Source organism: Gouania willdenowi, chromosome 16 (genome assembly GCF_900634775.1).
Source record: "Gouania willdenowi chromosome 16, fGouWil2.1, whole genome shotgun sequence".
NCBI classification, from domain to species: Eukaryota; Metazoa; Chordata; class Actinopteri; order Blenniiformes; family Gobiesocidae; genus Gouania; species Gouania willdenowi.
The window spans coordinates 16,313,286-16,331,765 of record NC_041059.1 but is presented as its reverse complement, the minus strand read 5'-3'; the positions used below and the strand labels follow the sequence as shown (position 1 = coordinate 16,331,765).

General features: G+C 39.9%; 1 protein-coding gene across 3 annotated transcripts in view; it reads right to left on the bottom strand.

Moving 5' to 3' along the window:
* Window positions 1-12,395, bottom strand: part of plekhg4b (pleckstrin homology domain containing, family G (with RhoGef domain) member 4B) — a 35,370-nt gene extending 22,975 nt beyond the window's left edge. For 2 of the 3 annotated variants that reach the window (XM_028471052.1, XM_028471053.1), the window contains exons 1-3: window positions 11,923-11,991; window positions 5,232-5,429; window positions 2,420-3,659 (exon numbers count right to left, since the gene is read on the bottom strand). In XM_028471052.1, coding sequence (XP_028326853.1) covers window positions 2,420-3,659; window positions 5,232-5,429; window positions 11,923-11,991 — 1,507 coding nt within the window. Of the gene's footprint in view, window positions 1-2,419; window positions 3,660-4,635; window positions 4,805-5,231; window positions 5,430-11,922; window positions 11,992-12,357 lie in introns of those variants that run through there. The other variant, XM_028471054.1, reaches the window with a different exon arrangement.
* Between the last annotated feature and the right edge of the window lie 6,085 nt (window positions 12,396-18,480).

The window sequence follows — 18,480 nt, the reverse complement described above, 5'->3', positions numbered from 1 at the left end:
TTTTGTTCTTGAGACAACATTCATCTTCAAAACTGCTTCTGCTATTTTTTTAGGTAACCCTATTTAAGTAGCCTACTCATGTCTGGTGAAAAACATCTCTTTTTGCAATGTAATTGTTATGCTTTAACAGAGCACAGCTCTTAAAATCATCGTCGAAATCACTCATTGAGCTTTTCAGTGATTGGTGGCTGCCTGCCGAGCAAACTCTGTCTTTTTACACAGTTTGAGGCCTCTTGTGTTGCTGAGCTCTGTTCGGTGACAGTAAACCCCGCCGGCTCAGCCTCTATTGTCTTCAAACAGTTCGTGCATTTCCTGTGCAACTGTGTGGCCACTGCATGTTTGCCGCACATTTCTAAAAATGCATTGTTTAGAGGGGAAGCAGCAAATGCAAGGTAAAGCCTCTTGGGTATTGTTCCGTGTTAAAGTCCACTTTTCAGCTTTTTCTGGCGATGCATTTTTTAACATTCAGAGACTTGAGCAGCAGCAATCACGGTTTCTTTCAATTACTGTTAAAAATACACTACGGAGATTTGGAGTTTTCTTCCATCTATTTTTGGATATTTATCAGTAACAGAAGTTGGAATCCTATTTTGAATATTTTAATGGCTTTGGTGGCAGGTTTATAAGAGTAAGAAATGGTCTAAAACCAGAACAAGAGAAAAACACTGTATTTAATGTAAGCAGGCAGCTCAGAGGTTTCATATTAACTGGCAATCGCTACCATTTAACTGTTGATAAGAACTATCTTTGTTCTCAGTTTTATACCAATACAGTATAACACAGCAGAGCAACAACTCAGTCTCTCCGAGTTCAATTACAAAAAAAGTCACTTCAGTCACGTCAAACGCACAGATTGGAATCCATTTTTTAAGCATGTTTGGAGACTGTTCGTGAAAAGAAACCTGGGTGAAAGTGTCCTCTGGCATCACTGAAGGCAATGGTGACAATGTGGACGTTCTGGGCTCGCTGTGATCAGTTTACAGGGTTTGCAGGATTCTTTGTTTTCTTTGAAATGTGGCTGTGAGAAACTGGCTGTGCAACAGATGAAATATAATCCAGTTTGAGGTAATCTCCTGAATGTGTCAGTGATGTAATAATCCAAATCCTACAATCTTTTAAAGTACCGTACATTTGCATTTGACAATATCCATCACCAAATTTGGCGTGGCATCATTTCAGGCTATGGGTCAGATATTCATAAAAACTTGTTTTGCAGATAAAAAAAAAGAAAGAAAATCAACTGCTTTCTAAAAACAGCATGATTCCATTTGTGGTTTTTGCACAAAGCCACCTTCCTGAGCTATCTGACACGGGCCGACACAAATCCAAACACACTGACAGTGGCAAAGAAAACACAGCATTGTGACTAAAGTTCAGTTTCCTGGGTAGGGCCGTACCTGTCCCCTAACCCTGCCAAAGAATACATGACGTAGGCTTTGAAAGGCAATCTGCCAATATTACAGCACTTGATGCTTTAGTATTGTGAAGTGTCTCAACTAAGACTCTGACTGCAGCCATCTGATGAGCTGTTGTAACCAGTCGTGCTGCAGGGCATTATCGCACACCCACACAAAGCACACTATCTAGCTATTAGGAGATTTTCACAACTTCAGGGTGTATTATTTGATAAGCGCTAAAAGATGAGGAAGGGTTTGTCCTGATGATTCAGTACCTGTAAGACTGAGCAAAACTTTTAGATTATATCTAAGATGCATTAATAGCTCATTAATGCATGCCACATGTGGCCCTCGGTTTAATTTTATGCGGCTTCCAAAGTAATTGTACAAAATGATAGAAAAATACACAAAACAAAAGCAAAAATATATTAAAAAATACAAAGAATTACAACATGGCAGGAAAATACAGTAAAAGAGGAGAAAAAAACTGAAAATACTCCAAAAACATACAAAACTATGACAAAAATGAACAAAACCACAACAGTAATACACAAAATTGATCCAAATAACACAAAACGACAGCAAAATGACTCCAAAAAATATACACAATTACAGAAAATGACAACAAAAGTACACAAAAAGACAAGAAAATCACCAAAAATGACACAGTACTAACAAAACGACAACAGAAATACAAAAAAATTACTCCAAAAAATGCAAAAAAACAACATACATACACAATGTGCCTCTAAAAAACATAAATTTCACTGGAAAAATACACAAAAGGACAACAGAAATGCACAAAATGCAATTATAACAAGCAAGACATCAACAAAGAGGGGGAAAAAACACACAAAATGACTATAAAAACTCTTTGTTCTTTCCTGTGTAACGTTCAAATTCGTCATTATTCTAAATGTTGACATGAACGTTAATATTGTGGCCCTTCGATAAAACAAAAACACTTTTGTGGCCCCTGCTGTGATAGAAATTGTCCACATCTGCCATATAGCATCACATACCTGATTCTTCCTTGTTGGTTCTCTTCTCAGATCCTGGAAAAGCTGCTTCCAAATCCAACTTTCCAAAGCGCAGAGTATAACCATTCATGAGCTTTTTGGGAGAAATGCTCACTGATCCTCCAGACGAGGATCTCTCCCGATAGCCTCTGACCTGGCCCGCCTTGTTGTTCCTCTCCAGTGACTTGGATCGCCGGTCTGCTCGTCTCTCTGCGCTCCGCAGGCCTCTCTGCAAGTAAAGTAATGGTGTGCTGGGCCTGGAGTCATCCCCGCTGAGCCACCCTCGGCTCCCAATCCTCCAAGACAAATGTTCTCGGGCAGAAGTCCGTGTTTCTGGACTGCTTGCTGGTGTCACAGTTCTCTCTCTTAAGGCAGTACTGTGTTCTTGGCTTTCCTCCAGGATGGACTCAGAGCTTGACCCAATGCTCATTGGGTTCTGCAAAGCCTCCATGTATGATTTTCTAAATAGTCTCCTGCTCTCAAAGGTCACAGAGTCTCTCGGGATGCGGCGACATGGACCTGGGTTACTGAGGTCTGTACTGAAAGAGAGCACCTTAGAATCAGATCCTCTGTCCCTTACGTTTTGGTCTTCACTCTCTGGATGATTGCCACATTCCTCTGTCAGTGTTTCAACTTTATTGGCAAGAGAAGCAATATCTCCTCTACTGTTGCTCTGGTTTTCACCATTGGTGTTCATGTAATCCCTTTTGGGAGAGGTGGGCTCAGAGAAAATGGACTCTGTTCCCTGAGAAAGGAGGGACTCTCTGGAGCTGCGGTGGCTGTCCAGAGTTCCAGTGGATCCATTAGTGCTGCAAGTGCTCAGATGTCCAGGGAAGCCACTTCTGCTGCAGCGTGCTTGCATGATGGCGTCCGCTGTGCTGCCGACAAGCAGCGGGATGACCACGTTCTTCCACGCCGTTCGGTACACTGCCGTACCCGTTGTGAGCAAACAGTTCTGTAAAGGGTGAAGGTTTCGATCACGCGTTACATTCTGCAGAAACTCAGCCGTGAAGACGCTGCCATACATGCTCTCTGAAATGGGGATTTCTGCAATGGCCTGCCCACTGGCAGACAAACATTTTATCACAAGCTTGGCAGCTTTGCGGCCTAAAGGAACAATCTGGAAGTAGAAGTCTCCTTGCTTCAGGCGCACTTTGTGCAGAGGGGAGAGTTGTACGACAACTTTCTCATGGATGCAAAGAGGCCACCCGTCGTGATAAAAAAGCAGACCTCTGAATCTCACCTGAAAAAAAGAACATAAATAATTCAGAATAGCCACTTATATAATATGTAGTTATCAAGCCTGAGATGGAGTACGGCATGGATCTTACGAGGTTACAGCTGCAACGCTGTGTTTAAACACATGTTTAGCTGTAATGGAGAGGGAAGATGTGCTGGATGAGTCAGTGATCATTCAGCTATAGACAAAAACCTGTCTGATCAGGCCTGGTTTCACAGTAACCGCAACACAAATCTCTGCTGGAAGAGTATAAAGAACCAAACCCTGGGGTGGGTTGGAATTGTTTAACCTCTGATCAATGTCAAGGGAAGACTGAGGACGCAATCTTCATCTGAAGCCTCTCATATTGCTAGCAATACAAAGAATGACAGGCACTGAAAGCAGTTCTCAGAGGCTAGACGTGGGCACAACTATTGCTCTGTGGCTATCGTCACAGTATAATCACCAGAGACATGAATACAGCGGAATAAAGTTTCAGCCCTTTAGTTCTATAGAGTAAAAACCCCACAACAGACATTGGTTTCAAGAGTGAATATTGAATTTCAGCTTGAACCCAAGAGTCCATGGCAGCCTATCAAGCAGACCACAAGTTCCCCTCTGTTTCTCTTTTCAGAGAAGGAAAGCTGCTTCCCGTTTGTTTTCAGTACAACAAACCAACTCAGTGTCACTTTTCCCACTCAGGAAAAAATACATTCAGTCAGCAGGGTTTCTCTCATACCATCATGGTTCTTGCATGTTAACATAAAATTATGGTAATATTGGGCAAGAAGTGAACCTGAAAGATTAAAGGCTTTCTAGAAAATGAAATTGAACATAGTACAGCAATCAATTTTAATTAAAATACTTATTTCGTACCTTACCTGTCTATTATTTGAAAAATACCATACAGCATTGCATAATATGGCATGAATCATGCCAACATGTGGCCATTATGTAATTTCTCACATATTATTATGGGATGCATTTCATCTATACCTACTTGTCCTGTACAGGGTCACATGCTGGAGCCTATCCCAGCTGACATCGAGCATGAGGCAGAGTAAATGTCTCCAAGTCTGAGTTTATTCACAGTGGTTGAGGTCTGAATGTTTTCGTGTGTCCTCAATGAAATTTTTTCTCCACAGGCAACATTTCCCAGGAGCTGAAAGCTAAAAGCACGATTATCAATTTTACAGGAAATCACTCACTCTAAAAGGTGGCGTATGGTTAGCACATCTGCTTCATAGCAATAGGGCCCTAGGTTCAAGCACAGAAATGCACACATTCTTGTGTGGATTTTGCATGTTCTCCCTGTGCTTGGTTGGGTTTTCTCCAGGTACTCCAATTCAAAGACATGCAAGTTAGGTTCATTGGAGTCTCCTGATTGCCTGTAGGAGTGAATGGGAGAGTGAGTGTGACTAATGCCCTGTCCAGGGTGTACCCCCGGCCTAGCACCCTTTGAATGCTGAGGATAGGCACCAGCAGACCCCCCTGACCCTGAACAGGAACAAACAGGTCACACAATGAATGAATAAATAAATGAAAATATGAACTTTGTCCTCTAGATCTCAGGCTCAATGTTTATAAAGCACTTACACAGGTTTCTTTCTGGATGGTCTGCAGAATCCTCTTAGATGGAAGCAAGAAGTCAATGAAGCAACGGAGGCCGTCTCCACGATACTGTCTTTCCACCACACTGAAGAGCTGCCAGAGGACGGTGGCAGCAGTAACACTGAAGGGACGGTACAGGGAGGATAAGGTACTCTGGATACAGTTGTCCAAAGACTCTGCGTCCTGAAGAAAATAAAAAAGAAACATCACTCAGAAAAACTGTGTCACGACTAATCCTCAAGACATCAATGACAAGTTTCCTCAGCATGTATCACATCATAATGTATTTAGATTTAAATCTGGAGACGTGGATCACAACATTTTTGGATATACCTGTTTTTTGTATTTATTTTAATGACCTGCTCTCACTTTTTCCAAAAAACAAACAAAGGAAAAAGAAAAGAAAACAACTGATATAATAAATTCAACGTATTTAGTTTATCTTTTATGCTTTGGGATGATTGTAATGGTTGCTTGTAAATGGAAATACACTGTGAGTCAATTTTTTGTGTGCACCAAATATTAAAACTGAACAGAATGTTAACATTTTCACTTGGTCATCTAGACATTATTACAATAACAACATGAAATAGGTAAGATTTAGTTCGCAATACCAACAAAAATCTATTGTCAAACTGTTTAAAAAGGTGCAAGATGTCCAATGTCGTTCCCTTTACCAAATCACACTTTTTTGTGTGGCACTCTTCATACAGATGAGTGCAGCGCAAAAATGCTTTTATATCTAAAAGATAATGAATAAATAATAAGGAGAGTTAAACAAATGAAACGAAGAATACCAATCATATCAAACCAAGTTCAGGAGGAAAAAAAAAAATCACACAAAAAAGTTAAACTCAACAGAATAATATACAAATAATATTCAGTCAACAAGAAAACCAGAACAGCAGTACAAAAAATAAATAAAAAAACCACACAAGTCATTCATTTTCTGTCTTGTTCACAATCATCAGAGCCTAATTTAATAGAGATGACCTCAGACTTCATGACACAGGAAGTTGGGACATGACAGGAAATATCCCAGTGAAGGAAAAAGCCTGGAGGGTGTGACGTCAGATCAGTGGACACGAAGAGACAAACTGGAAAGTCCACACTGGATGCCACAGTTACAGCCTGGCTGCTAAATTATTGGCCTGTAATAACAACCATTACATCAATGAAACTGAACCCCACAGGAGGCGGATCAGCATCACCCAAACCAGATGTCATGTTCAACACTGTCAATTACAATCAATCTGACAATTCGACAGACATTAGGGATGGAAAAAGTCCTGGATGATCTTGACCTGAACTGGTAGTTCATGTTCATAGTTCTTGTCCTAACCTTCGTCCACTGAGTCAGAGCCAAGGCCAAACATCACTCTCCTATCTGTCCTTCCTGAGTGGAACACAAAACTGAAACAGTGACATCTGCCTCTGACGATAAGGAGACTGATAAATGACAAATCCTGGGAAAGTTGAACACCATAACAATGTCTTTACATTGACTGAATTTACATCTTTTAATTTGTTACTGTCCCTTGGCGTCATGTCACATCTACATATCAATAAACGTGTAAAAAAGAAATGGCGGCCGTTACTTCTATGCATTTTGCTGTGAGGCAGTCCATGTTTCAACCTTTGTTGTATCTGTCCTGTTGATCTAAGCTGCTCGCCATCAATTAGAGCAGACTGAGTACAGTTCAGCACATTTGTACGCAGGCCATGATTCCACTACAAGGCACTCATTGTGTACTCCGCCTCTCTAAGTGGTATGTGCTGTACGATGTTGGTGCCCTGAAACAAAACACCCACTTCCATTAGCAGCCTGGATGCTTTCAGTGAAACAAAAATGTCTCCCAGCATTAGTCACAGTTGCACCCAAGAAGAGAAGAATAACATTAGAATTTATTGGTGGAGAGCTAACAATAGGAGGAAAGCCTGTGCTACACATTTAGCTCGACCAGCAGGTTTCTCTCAGAGTTGCCAAGGTAAAGCCACACTATTGTTGTTTTGACGACCATTAGTCATCAGGTCCCAATTGAAGCATTGTCATTGCATCATGAGGGAGTGTCCGTTCCTCCAAACATAATATTTGTGATCAGAATGGTGGCACGTGCACAGTACATCATCAGCTTATAGGTAAAAGGTTATTGAAACAAAGCATATTCTATATCTTTTTGCTGCTGTAGAGAAGTTGCAGCTTCTCACTTGGTGTGAAATAAGTGCATGTCAGCACATTGGCCACAGTTACATGATGTTTTTCAATTCGGAATTAGTTATTCCAAATTAAATCATTCTGAATTAAAGTGTTCTGCTTCGTGTTTACATGGTAATAGTAATTCCGAAATGAGGTTTACATGGAAAACAGGTTCATTTGGCTTTATTCAATTCTGCTTTAGGTCTGAGGGTTGGTAAGGCTCTGATTGGACAGGGGGCGAACATGACATATCACATCTATCGGGAAAAACACACAACAAACCTTTTATTGTCAGCTGTAACGCAGAAGACTGTTTTCACCTTTATTTTGATTGTAGTTTTGAAGCAACAGCTCAACAATAACACACTTTGGTCAGCGGAGTGGAGGGGAGATGGGAGCTAATCACTGGTGAAAAGCCCAGTAAAACTCCGGAAAACAATAACCAGTAATAAATATTTGCTCCCTGTAGCCCTAACAACTGGTACAATGATAAACTTGGTGATATTACAGCCTGTGCAGCAGTACGGGGACGCATTTACTCAGTCTCCGGAGTTTAGTATCACCCGTCTGATGAAGCCTGTTCCCTTTGCCGATGTTCGTGTGTGTATTAAGCCCATGTGTCCGTGTGAATGTCTGCATGTTTATGCCTCCAGCCATCCACTCTTTTCATTATAGCATGTCTTATAAGGCTCTAATTGAATAAATGGCAGTGGCTATTCGTACGGTTGCCGTATCAATACACCGACATTCTATTCGTATGCAGCGCCCCTATTTGGCCAGTTTAGGTCACGTGACTAAGACTAAACCTAATCCTAACCCTAAACCTAATCCTAACCCTAAACCTAATCCTAACCCTAAACCTAATCCTAACCCTAAACCTAATCCTAATCCTAACCCTAACCCTAAAACACTACGTATGTGTACTTTAGTAACCAATAGCACCAGGGGTTGTCCATACGGCAACCGTACAAATAGACACTTTCTAAATAAATAGTGTCGGCTCTAGTCCGGGCCGCAATCTTGGATTATGTCGTCCCCAGCACGTCATCGCGCAAGTCGCGCATGCGCAGAACGACAGGATTTAATTTAAAGAGGAATTAAGTGTTTACAAGAAAGAGGAATTATTTAATTCAGAATTAAAATCGGAATAAACCAGCCACCTACTTCGGATTTAAGTTTAATTCGGAATTAAATTAGCAATGGGAATTAAGTGTTTACAAGGTGAGTTTAAAGAGGAATTAACTTTTATTCTGCTTTAAACAGGAATAAAAGCTCCCATGTAAACCAAAGAGTGACCAGACCAGTGCGAGGAATGCTGAGTGTATCGCTGCGTGTGTGTGTGTGTGTCCATGTGCTAGTAGCTTTAGTGAGCATAGGAGCTAATTGGAAAGTCCCACCATTTCTGATGCCAGGTCTTTGTATGAAGCTGAACGTGTAATAAGGGACTGTGTGTGGTGGTAATTAATGGCTTTAAGCTCCGGGTGGGACACTTTTGTCCATGGCATGGGTAAACCAGCTGTTCTGAAAGGTGAACACTGGGAAGGGGGGGGGGCTTATTCACAAGTTTGAGATTTTTTTTTCCTTTCTTAAAACACAAGTTTAATTGTGTCTGCTAAATATGTTTTTGTTGCTGTTCAAGTTAATCATTTGAAATAAATTAATAATAATAATAATAATAATAATAATAATAATAATAATAATAATAATAATAATAATAATAATATTTGCATAGGGTTTTATTTGAAATGAAAAAAGGTCACATAAATTAAATGTATTTTTTCTTCCTTTTAGATAAAATGTATTATTTAAAGTGGCCATCAGTCAAAAAAACAATTTCAGTTAACATAAATTGTTTTGAATAATGAAAAATAACTTGTTTTTCTTTTCAGCATGTTGAAGGAGAAAGCATGAGAGGAAGTGAACGAGTAATATTGTCAATGCCATCGACCAATCAGCATGGAGTGTGGAAGACTTTTGAGCTTTTTAATTTGTTTATATTGCAAGCATTACTATGGCAACTGTTGTGATTGTCAGCTCACAGTCCACAGAGATATGGTTTTTAAACAAAATGCGCTGCTGCTTTCAGGGTTCTTTTCTGTCAGCGACAACACACTTAATTTCTTCATAAACGGGACGTATCTCCAAAAACCGGGACTGTCCCGGGTCGATCTGGACGTCACCCTAACCAAGAGGTAAAGTTGTGAAAAAAAAAAAAAGGGTCAGGGAATGAAGAAAGCGTGAGCATGGAGAAAGCAGGAGAGGCTCGCTCAGAGCCAGCGAGAGTGGAAACGAGGTGGTCACTGACACATTTAGTGGGTCAGGAACACAAAAGATATTGCCTACCAGGCCTCCAGTGGAGCATGAAGCCACCAGGGGAGTGAAACAGGAGAGCTCCAAAGCCCCCACACTGACAGCTCTCTAACCAACCTGCTAACAGACTCAAAGGCAGCAAGGAGGATGACAAAGGCCACAGGTTGCTCAGACCTGTGTTGCCAAACAAAAGAACCAAGCGAGATCTCCTCATTCAGGCTGTAGTTTTGATTCTGCGTTTGATCTGTGTCTATTGAAACCCAGTCTCATGAAAACAGTGCTGCTGGGATGTGTATCATGTGTAGCACACAGGACTCTAAATAGATGTACGCACAGGCAGAGATAAGATAGGCATAAAAGATATCTACTAGGGCTGCTCAATTAATCGAAGTTCGATTATGATTTTTTTTTTTTTTTGTAACCTGTGCTTTATTCACTTAATTAAACCAACACACTATTTCAGACATCTACAAACAAAAAAAGCTTGGCACAGACATGTTATTAACACTAACTGAGTTGTTTAAGCCACGCACATGCAAGCTCCGCCCCTCCCCTCACAAAGCCAAAGCTAGCCTGCAGGCCAATATGAGGAAAGTTGTTGCTAGTGGTAAACGCAGCAAAAACACTTGGTAAACAAGTGGCAAGTCAAATTCTCTTCTATGGGAACACTTTGGGTTTGATGATGAACATACTTGATTTTTTACTAATCTTTGAAGGATTTGATTTATGTTTAAAGAATATATTTCATGTGTTTTTTTGTACAGAATATAAATAACTTTTTGGTTGACAAATAATCGTTTGAATAAGCGTGATTAGTATTTTTTCTATGATCGAGCAGCACTAATACCTCCCTAATATTGTTAAACCCAAACCTTCCTTCCCACACAAATGTAGCTTAACGAGTAGCGAAATGCACACAGTCTCAACTCAACCAGAGACTACTACAAACAATAAATGTGAAAATATCCACGTAAATATGTAAACATTACAATGGCACATTCTTCAGTAGATAACACCAGATTATGGCAATGTGGCAGTAGAAAAAAACACCTGCATGTGCCTTAATATCATCTCTGCAGATAAACAAGAGCAGTGCAAAGTGATTGTCTGACAAACAGAAAGATTTAAGAGGCGAGGAGATAAAGTGGCCCACCTGGTTTGGTGGTAATAAAGGTGTCTTGATTATGTTTCCTGACGCTTTTTAGTAGTGTAAACAACGCTTCTTTGAATGTACTGTAGGCATGAAAATATGTGGAATGGGGGCACTTTGATGTTTCTGTATTGGATCCAGTAATACTTAACAGGAAGAACAGGCTGCAAAGAAATGTACGGAAAATGTATTTTGTTTTCTGAAAGCTCAAGTTTAAGCTACTGCAATCAAATCACTCCATCCCCACAGTGATCATGCAAAAAGTATTGATTTGCATCTCCATCAAGCAAAAAAAATAGCTTTGTCATACAGGATGTAAACAACAGGGAGAGGATTTTGTTACTGAGCTACATCAGCAGACCTTGCTGACTCTACAGATGGATGTATTGCTGTCTACCACACACACACACACACACACACACACTCCAACAAAGAGGTCTCCACATGAATGAAGGTCCTTTGACCAATCAGAGAGGTGATGAGCAGCGACAAAGGAGACTAACAAAGTCTCTTGATACCTCTGTTGGGTAAATATAGAAAGAGAGTGTTCCTAAACAAGAGGGGTTGATAACAGAGCAAAATATCAGGAAGGAACAACACTTTTGTTCTCTCGCTGGCTTTTGTGTTTTCTAAGTGGTCGCTTTTGAGACCAAAGGTAGACATCCTTTCCTTTTTGGTGACCAAGTGTTTGACTGTTGACTATTCCAATATATCAAAACATCGCTGACACGTGTTATGCTGCAACATAATCCTGTATTGGCATACACGCTACTCTAATGTCTACCTAGTGTATGCACTAAAAGCTACCTGCTGTGTTTTGGCTACAGGGCAAGAAGTCAAAATATCAGTAGTCTGTGAGCTTGAACATCAAATATCCATCTCTGGAATGTATCAGGCATTTAACACAGAAGCTACAAATGAACGAGACTCAAGAAAAACTTAGAGAAACTAGACATAAATTAAAAGCATGAAGAAATTATTGCAAAAAATGTCAATGAATACACAATTGAGGTTCATACCTTAATGCTCAAGTAGTTGTCACAACTCCGGGACTTTGCTCTGGAGTGCATTTTGCCCAGAGACAACATTTAGGCGCAAGGAAACAAATCCCAAACTTTGATGAATGAAGTGCGATCCACTCCCACTTTGGGAAATTTAAATCCACAATGAGAGTGCTGCAATTCATCGCTATGATATCAACAGGTCCAGAAACATTTCTCCCTGCTTCACTGGTGGTGTCAGCAGCTGGAGCTGAATAAACTCTAGAGCGTGAGAGCAGCGAAGCACTGGCTCCCCGTCACTCACCCTTCCCTCCCTTCCCTTCCTCCAACCTAACCTCCCCCGCCCTCTCGCCACCGCTGCTGCTTTGACACTGAGGCCTCTCCCAGCTGGATAAATGCACACCGCTGCAGCTCCAAGCTCATCATTCAGAAAACCCAGACACGCTAACCAACCTGCACATTCAACTACACCCCCAGTATAGGCTCAGCTCCAGCCATCCACCCAGCAGGCCGTCAGTCCAGCTTCTGACCCTCCTGCACCCCTACCTACACCAACCACTCTGCTCTACGCCTCCTGCCACAATGGTTTCTCTTTGTCCCAGCCATACAAATGGGCTAGAGTTTCAGCTTATTCTGCTGCTTTTCAAAAGGAAAAAGAAAGCAAGACATCAGCACAGGATTGGTGACTCAGGACACTGATTTACAATGACATTCCCCTAAAATGTGGTCAGAGGAGGCGTATGTTCTTTAACTAACTCTTACAAACCACTGATATGAGAAATCCTCCTGTTATAGAAGATGGATAAGACTTCTTTAAAGATGGAAAAACTTTCCACAGAGAGAATTCAGAAGCGTCACTAGTAATATAATGGAAAATTGAATACTGTCTCCTTTTGAATTTGTCTCTTTTCTAATATTTTATACCTCACTTTTATACTGATGAACTTTTTATTCCGGTGTAGTGAAAAATAATCCTACGAGTGAAAGCATCCTACAGGCGTATGCGCACTAATGGCGTAGTAAATATTTACATGTATACGTACAATATTTTGCTTAATTTTCCCTACTATGATAAACCCTAACTCTAACCCTATCCCGAACCCTAAAAATTAAAGGAAAGATTATTAACTGTTTTCAAAATGACAGCGTGCATGCGCAGTTCACTAGGTAAGGCAAGGCAAGGCAAAATTTATTTATATAGCGCATTTCATACTCAAGGCAACTCAATGTGCTTTACATGATAAAACATTCAATTGTTTAAAATCAATAAGAACATTTAAAATCATCAGTAAAATCAATAAGAACATTTAAAATCATCAGTAAAATCAATTAAAATCATCAGTAAAATCATCATTACATCAACAACATGACAAAAAATCTCTCTCTCAATCATATGCAGTAGAGAAAAAAAAGTGCCTTTAACTTTGATTTAAAAATGTTCACATTGGATGCTGACTTCAGCTCTGCTGGCAGTTTGTTCCACTTCTTTGCAGCATAACAACTAAAAGCAGCATCACCATGTTTACTGTGAACTCTGGGCTCCACTATCTGATCTGTGTCCATTGATCTGAGAGACCTGCTGGGTTCATACCTGACTAACATCTCACTGATGTATTCTGGACCAAACCCATTCACAGATTTATACACCAGCAGCAGAACTTTAAAGTCTATTCTGAGGCTGACTGGGAGCCAGTGTAAAGACTTTAAAACTGGACTAATGTGCTCTGACCTCTTTGTTCTGGTTAAGACCCGAGCTGCAGCGTTCTGAACCAGCTGTAGCTGTTTGATGCTCTTTTGGGGGATTCCTGTCAGAAGACCATTACAATAGTCCAGTCTGCTGGAGATAAAGGCATGGACCAGTTTCTCCTGATCTTTCTGAACCATTAAACCTTTCACTCTGGAGATGTTCTTTAGGTGGTAGAAGGCTGTTTTTGTGATAGATTTGATTTGATCTAGGTGTGCATGCCCATTGTCTACCGTAGGACACTTTCACGGTAGGTTTATTCAACACTACACCGGCAGACTAATGTTGTTTTTATGTCAACTGTGTCTGTTTAGCTTGAATCTTTGAAGTGTACTTGAATGTCATTGGGAGGGGCATGAGCAGATTCGTTGTAATTGACAATAAATGCATTCTATTCTATCATTTTCTTGATGATGACTACCGACTTGTACTGAGTGCAAATCTTGACTGAAGCACAAAAAACGTTGGGTAACATACCGGTAGCATGTTTTTAAGCAGCAAAGGGAGTTATGTGTTAGGCATGACCTGTAGTTCCTTCCCATCTATTCCTAAACACAGGAAATCCTTGTTCAGGGCAAAAAAGAGAAAGCGTGCTCAGTGGGAATGTGAAAATGTGAGGGCCACATTAAGCTGGATGGCGTAAAAACAGAGAAGGTAGTGAGGATCTGTAATTAGGTTAGTTTATATTTAGAGGCACCAGATTATTGTCAGACATCATTAAAGTCAGACAATCACAACGGCCCAACAGAGACAAGGAGCTACACTGTCAGCAGCTGCAGTCACATTGTCCACGTGAGACATGCACACACACACACCCTGGTTACCCCTGCGTTGACAGGTATCCAGAGAAACGTACACATTGATATGAGGCAAGGAGGAAAGATTGCTGTGAAATGAGACACACGTGTGCACACACTCTAGATAAACTGAATCTGTTTTTAGATTATTTAGTCTTAGGTTTTCATGTACTATATAATCTGCTACGTAAACAGAAGAGGACGTTCCTCACATATGCACTAGACAAATATACACTCGGCTCGTTCACTGTTTGGGCTGAAGCTCAACCTGTCATTTGTGCCGCTGTGTTCTTTTCAAATGGGCTCGTTTCACTGGGTAAGAGGGCGGGTCTTATTTCTATGTGTATGTGCCTCTGTATGCAAACCTCAGTTGATCTCTTTCGCTGGTCATGTGATCTAAATGTGCAACCAGTTTACAGTTTGTTAAATGGGAATTATCTTTATTATTATTGGCATTTTTTATTATTTGGTGCGTGTGTGTGTATATGTGTGTGTGTGTGTGTGTGTGTGTGTGTGTTAACCTGCCTCAGAATATAAGGAGACAACATCAAATATGTTTGACATAGTTTTGTACACAAAGCACAGAATGAACAGATAGAGAGATACAATGTGTCCTTAATACAATGTGTTTGTGACAATAAGAATTGATTGAGCAGTAAAAATAGGCATATTATCAGATCCAAAGCATTGCCCCATTTCCCATTATTTACTCTATTAATGACACATAACTCTATGTTGAAAAAACAACAACACTGTATTTAAAACTCAGGGACAAATAAAGCTGTCTCCATGTTAAACATGTATTGGTATTTTGTCAGCAGGTTATTTGGAAATGTATCAATTAATCCAAAACAATTACCCATACTGACTTTTTACCATATCAAATTCCATAAATCTCCAATCTTCCATCTTTCTATGGGTCATGGGGTGTTTTGTGTCATAATTAGGGTAGAAGGAGGAATGAGTTGATAAAGACACTAAAAGAAGCCAAAAACTAGGACACTTTAAAAGAATGTATAAAGACATTATCTTTAGAAAATATGTTGGAGAATACTAATAATTTTTTCATTATGGTACGATCAGTGTTTGGAATAACGGCGTCAGGTAACGGCGTTTGTTTTTCAGTAACGGGGTAATCTAACTAAGTACTTTTTACACCGTTATCGTTACTGAACGTTAAATGCGGTGCATTACATGCATTGTTTAAATAAAATGTTATCCGAAAGCATCACCGGCTTCTCACTCAGCTGTAGTGAGGAGGTGGGTTTAAAACAAGGTGAGCGATTATGATTGGCTAAGGCGACGTGCCAGCACACACACACACACACACACACACACACACACACACACACACACACACACACACACACACACACACACACACACACACACACACACACACACACACACACACACACACACACACACACAGAAGATTTGATGAATCAGCAGAGATGGTGAGCGTGGAGCAGTCTGATGAAAAGTTGGCATTTTTAAGGTGACGATACCAACACTTTAAATTAATTGTGGTCAAAGGCATTAACGTACATGTGAAGTGTTCATTATATCCAGGAGAGAAGACTTTGTCCACATCTGTTGTAAGCAACTCCAATTTAATGAAGCACCTCACGACACACGCATCTAAAAAATGTGAATTCTTTGACATATAGCAACTTTTTTTTTTTTTTTTAACAGCAACGCAAATAGTTACATTCCATAGTAATGAGTTACTTTTATTATAGAGTAATTCACTTACTAACGCAGTTACTTTTTAGAACAAGTAGTGAGTAACTATAACTAATTACTTTTTTAAACACTGGGTACAATGTATTTGTTTTTGTATAACTATAAACGATAAATCCTTATGTGAACACTTTGTACGACCATAAACAGAAAGTACGATACGTGCTTTGTTATTTGTATGACTTTAAATTGTGCTTTTCTTTTTCCTTTAATTGTACGACCATAAACGATTGTTAAAAATGGACAAGCAATCCTGCTCCTTTTGAGCACAATTGTTTTCGTTTTGTTATTATGTAAAATACGTTTGTAATATGCTGCTCAAATGAATAAATAAATTTTAAAAAAAATGAAATGAAGGCGGACTCTACACCAGAGGGATTTCAGCATCAATCACCAAGAGATGATTTTGGACAGTAACTGGGAAAAAGTCACACACGCACATTCGAGGAAATCATTTTAAAGATCTACGCTAGCAATGTTCCCATGTTCCTTTAAATGTGAGGAATTTTATGTTGTATCTCCTCTGTGGGCATCGGTGTGTGTTTGTATTTCTGGTGATTTAGGTCAGGAGCAAGCCCTACTGCTCTGGGATAAACAATCAACAAGATACGGAGCCAAGCCTTATGTTTATCTTCCGGGTGATTTATACAACTGAGCTACTGGGCTGAAAAATAAATCCTGGTCATGTGTACAGTACTGTGTTATCATTCATCCAAAGACAGCAGCCATCAGCTCTATTAACTCTAATGTGTTTGCATAATGAAGACTTCCTGTTGTTTTTCTATAGAAAGTTAAAAAAAAAAAAAAAATAGGCACATTTTCACAGGCTTTGAGGCCAGTCCTATGGGCGCCCAGAGATGTGATATGGATATCTGGGTGATAAATTAGTTTGATGACGTGAGAGCCGCAGTCCTGTCGCTTCTCATCATCGCATCGTAATGTTCCTCTACAAATACAAAGGGATGAGGAACACAGTTCTGATAATGACAGAAAGATGTCCACACAGTGCAAACTCAACATGCTCCAACAATGTAGGATATATATTAATAAGAAAAAGATTTAAAAGGTAGAAAATTAAATCTCTGTAAAATCCGATGGTGCACTTTGGAGCAGGTGGCTGGGTGTACAAAACACACCAAACTGTGGAATGTCACACAGTGATTCTACATCACTTCATACAAACCTCACAGGGCCACACAGGCCAGCAGCAGCTGGAAGGAAAACCCAAAGAAAGTCATCTTTTTCCCTTGCTACAAGATGTATTTTTCATTTCACGGCTCATTTTATGGTTATGGTCATTTGATTCATGGGGGGAATATACAGTAAATCATGAATTTTCAATGTCCGGACTCCAAACTATGAATCAACAAGGATATTTACGCTACTTTGTTAACGACAACCAAAGTAGTTTCTTGTTCTTTTTCTCATGTTGTCAATTATTAGATTCCCAAATCTCTATTTTGATGCTCTATTAACAAAACGTGATTTATCTACATCTTATTTTTAATGTTAATCCATTCTTCCGACTCCCGAGAGTCTTTTAAAAAGCTTTTAAAAAATGTTCAGACAGGCTTACAGACGATGCAAATAACCAATTCTATCTCACTGTTTTTAACATTGTTGTGTGCTTGTTGTTGGGTTTTTTGCTTCATTTGATGTTAAACACTTTGTGACCTCTGTAAAAAGTGCTCTATAAATAAAGTTTACTTACTTACTAAGTTTACTTACATGTTATTTTTAAATCAGAAACTAAACTACTATAGTTTAGAAAAAGAAAACACATCTTATCAAAATATTGGAGAACAAGAGGGCTTTATATTTTTTTTTTTGGAAGCTTTTATACCTAAAGGTCTGTTTTGGGACAGTGTGTGTGTGTGTGTAAATACAGAGAACACAGTGACCAAGTCTTCCCTCTCCTGGTCCACCTCACACAACCTCGAGAACTCACATCTCCATCCAGGCTCACACGGCCCCTGCTATTGCCCCCTGTCCTCTGCCAGCCCCAGCAGACTGCCTAAAACTGTCACTGTGGTCTTTATTTGTGTCTCCTCAGCTAGTCAGACTGACTACTTCTGTATACACATGCACACAGCTCTAAACAGGAAAGCACACACACTACCTAATCTCAAAGCTTTCCACCACAAAGAGCATATCGAGGTGGCAAGAAAAAAGAAAAACAGACATGAGACGGTGCATCTTAAATCACATCTCCTGTTGTTGGGCTTTACTGATGTCTGTGTTAAGATGGGAGTAAATCCTTCAGCTTCCCTGGAAATGTGCTGCAGCTGTTTC